Genomic DNA, 3,328 nt, shown 5'->3' with positions numbered 1-3,328 from the left:
CGCCCCCCGCCCCCCACCCCACCCCTTCCCCTCTCACTGTTGAGGCGGAAGACGTAGGTGCCTGCGCCCACCATGTCGTCGTAGCATCGCGCCTCCCGCAGGTCCGACACGCTGGGCCTCACCAGCTCTCCCACATACTCGATGACCATGTCGTCTGCGGGGAGGGAAGGAGGGGAGGGAGGAAAGAAAGGAGGGCGGTTGGATAGGAGGGAGGGAGGGAGGGAGGGAGGAGCGGGGGTGAGAGGGCAGAGGCTGGTGGTTGGTGTGTGGCGGTGGTGGTGTGTGGTGAGGGGGTCGAGGCGAGGCGAGGCTGGTTGGTGGGGGCCGGGGTGGGATGAGAGGTGAGGCGGGGTTAGGTGGAGGAAGGAACGAGCTGCGTGCGGCTGCGGCCGGCCAGCCCGCGGGCGGCCCCGCCCAGCGCGGCAGCAGCAGCGGCGGCAGCAGCGGCGGCAGGGCCCGGCCCCGGCGCGCGCGGCTCACGTTCCGCGTGCCGCCGCTTGGCAAAGGCGCCCCAGCCGTGGATGCCGCTCTTGCCGATGGTCACGCGCTGGCCCAGTGTGGCCACACACTCTGCGTACCGCGCCGCCTCAGACTTGACGCTCCTGCTGGGGGAGGCCAGCAGGCGCGCCTGCCCCGCCGCGGGGCTGCCGGGGACCCCCTCCTGCCGCGGCTCCCCGCCCAGCCAGGGCGGCGCAGGGCGGCGCGCGGCGGCCGCCGCCGGCTGCCGCTGCTGCGGCTGCGGCTGGGCGTCGCCGGGCGGCTGCGCGGCGGCCTGCGCGGCAGCCTGCTCCCGCCGCTGCCGCTGCCGCTGCTGCTGGGCGGCGTAGCCCGCCTGCGCAGCCCGGCTGGCCACCAGAAGCTCCACGCCCGGCTGCCCCTGCCCCTCCTCCTCCTCCTCCTCCCCCTCCTCTGAGCCATAGTCCACGTATCGCCCCCTCGCGTCGCAGCTGTAGCAAGCAGACAGCGGCAGGTCGTGCACCCGCTTCCCGAGCGGCCCTCCCACCAGGTACGGCACGCTGAGCACGGCTCCGCGCTTTGCCTCCGCCGCCGCCGCCGCCTCGGGCGCGCGCTGCCCGCGGCGGGCCAGCTGGTTAAAGGGGCGGGCGCGGGCGGCGCCCGGCGCGCGCGGCGGCGGCGCCGCGGCCGCCGCCGCCGCCGCCTGCTGCTGCTGCTCGTTGCAGGCTGACACGGCGGCGGAGGTGCCGCCGGGCGAGGCGGCGGCGCCCGGGGTCTGCTGCCTCGATGCCTGTTGCTGCTGCTGCTGCTGCTGCTGCTGCTGCTGGGCCTCAATGGGCTCGTCGCCACTGGAGGATGGGCGCAGCAGGCCGCAGGCGGCCGCCGAGCCGCCGCCGCCGCCTGCGGCGGCCGCCGCCGCCGCCGCCGCCGAGGACTGCTGGTGGCCCAGCGGCGCCGGCGGCTCGCGCCGCGTGCCGTGGCGGGGGCAGTAAGCCATGAGGCGGATGCGGCCCACAAGCGTGCCCTCCTGCCGCTTCTGGCGCCGCTTGGGCTTGGCGCCGCCGCCGGCGCTGGCGCCGCCGCCGTGCAGGCTGTCGCCTGCGGGGGGCAGAGGCAGAGGCCGCGAAGGGGTTCCGTTTTGCTGAGGATGCAGGAGCCAGCGGGAAGCGGGGAGCACAGGGGGAGCGGCGAGGCGGCGGCAGGCAGCAGCGGCCCCAGGCACGGGCCGCGCCTCACCTCTGGCGCTGCCATTGGGAGCCGCCGCGTCGTTCTCATCGCAGCTGCCCTCTGGAGCCCCAAACTGCCCCTGTCCCTGCCCCTGCTGCTGCCGAGGCTGCTGCTGCTGAGGCTGCTGCTGCGCCGGCGCCGGCGCCAGCGCCAGCGGCTGAGCTGGCGCCAGCTGGCCCGCCAGCTGGCCCGCGTGCTGCGCCTCTGCCCCCTCCACCTCATCGCTCTCATCCTCAGACTCGCAGTCAGACTCCTGGCGCATCTGCAGGGGGGCGGCGGCCAGCCAGGGAGCAGCGGCTATCAGCTGAAGGTGCCAGCAGCCAGCTCGCGGCAGCAAGGAAGCAGCAGCAGCCGCTGATGCAAGGTCTGAAGAGGATGAATGAAACTGATAGCTGGCCACACACACACGCGCGAACGCGTGGTCACGCGCAAGGCAGCTGCACGGCAGCTGCTGCACACCCACCTCCATCTGGTATCCCGCCTGCCGGGCGCACAGCGGGTGGAACCCGGCGTAGCAGCGCGTCTCGCAGCACTGCATGCACGCGCCGTGCTGCTGCCTGCACAGCTGGCAAGTCAGCTGGAAGCGGGAGCGGTGGACCTGCGGGAGGGGCGGGCGGCGCGGAGCGGCGGGGAGGGGGCTGCAAGTTGCGGGCAAGCAGCGGGCGTGGCCTGCCCTGGGCAGGTTGCAACCGACACCTGCTGCTGCCGACGTGGCACCTGGCTCCTTGCCACCTGACGCACGCAACCACACACACGCGCGGACGCCCACCTTCTGCACGCCCTGCACCAGGCCGTGCAGCAGGTGGTGGCTGGCGGTGGCATCCAGGCTCGTCTCCGGCAGCCACAGCGCGCAGGTGGGGTGCGCCCAGCGCCCGCATGTGGTGCGCTTCAGCGCGCCGCCGAGGACTGCACAGCCGGGGGCGAGAGGGCAAACAGGCCAACGCAAAGCAAGGCGCATTGTCTCAATCAAATAGGAAGCAAAGCTTGCAAGCCGGATGGGAGATTGGGCCAGTGGTGACAGAAACAGCGACAGCCAGCCGGCCAGGATGCAGGCGTGCCTGGCGCGAGCACCTGGGCACAGCGCGCAGGGCGGCGGCTTCTCCAGGCTCAGGCTGCACACGTCGCAGAGCCAGAGCTTGCCGTGGGGCGCCTGCCGGATGCCGTAGCAGCACATGTGCACAAACAGCTTGCACTTGCCACACTGCGGGAGGGCAGGAGGTGCCGGCGGCGCAGGCAGCGGCGCTCAGCACGGCAGGGCCAGACCAGGGAGGAGCAGGAGCACGCACAAACACGGCCCCGCTGCCTGAGCCACGCCCCTACATAAATATATGTATATACAATGTGTGTCCGCCCCACCAACCTGCACAATGAAGTCCTCCTCGTCCTCGTCCTCCTCATTGCACACGTGGCACACGCCTGCCGCGCTGCACCAGGGAAGCGCGGGACCGCCGCCACCAGCCCACATTGTGTGAGGCAGCAGCAGCTTGAGTGGGGTCTGCCCACAGTCCCCAGGGCATTGCGCTGATGATGGGTGGGGCAGGGCAGGCGTCGCGCTGCATGCGCCCCGCCTGGCCTCACGTGTGCTCCACGGCGACGCCGCGCACGCCGTCGGGCAGGCGCTGCATGCGCGCCTCGCATGCCAGCC

The 3,328-nt window shown here is 73.0% G+C and overlaps 2 protein-coding genes across 2 annotated transcripts in view; both read right to left on the bottom strand.

The window, feature by feature from the left end:
* CHLNCDRAFT_25365 (hypothetical protein) overlaps nucleotides 1-601 on the bottom strand; it is a gene marked incomplete at both ends in the record, with an annotated part of 2,007 nt that extends 1,406 nt beyond the window's left edge. The window contains 2 exons of the mRNA XM_005845970.1: nucleotides 38-154; nucleotides 481-601. Coding sequence (XP_005846032.1) covers nucleotides 38-154; nucleotides 481-601 — 238 coding nt within the window. The remainder of the gene's footprint in view (nucleotides 1-37; nucleotides 155-480) is intronic.
* Nucleotides 602-2,143: 1,542 nt separating this feature from the next.
* CHLNCDRAFT_13553 (hypothetical protein) lies at nucleotides 2,144-3,094 on the bottom strand (the record flags this gene model as incomplete). The annotated part of the gene is made up of 4 exons (XM_005845969.1): nucleotides 2,144-2,281; nucleotides 2,453-2,589; nucleotides 2,755-2,884; nucleotides 3,044-3,094. Coding segments are annotated over 4 exons (456 nt in total), but the record flags the coding sequence as incomplete, so codon positions are not given.
* Nucleotides 3,095-3,328: the final 234 nt, after the last annotated feature.

This window comes from Chlorella variabilis (genome assembly GCF_000147415.1).
Source record: "Chlorella variabilis unplaced genomic scaffold CHLNCscaffold_15, whole genome shotgun sequence".
Classification (NCBI taxonomy): Eukaryota; Viridiplantae; Chlorophyta; class Trebouxiophyceae; order Chlorellales; family Chlorellaceae; genus Chlorella; species Chlorella variabilis.
This window is presented reverse-complemented; position numbering and strand designations above follow the sequence as displayed.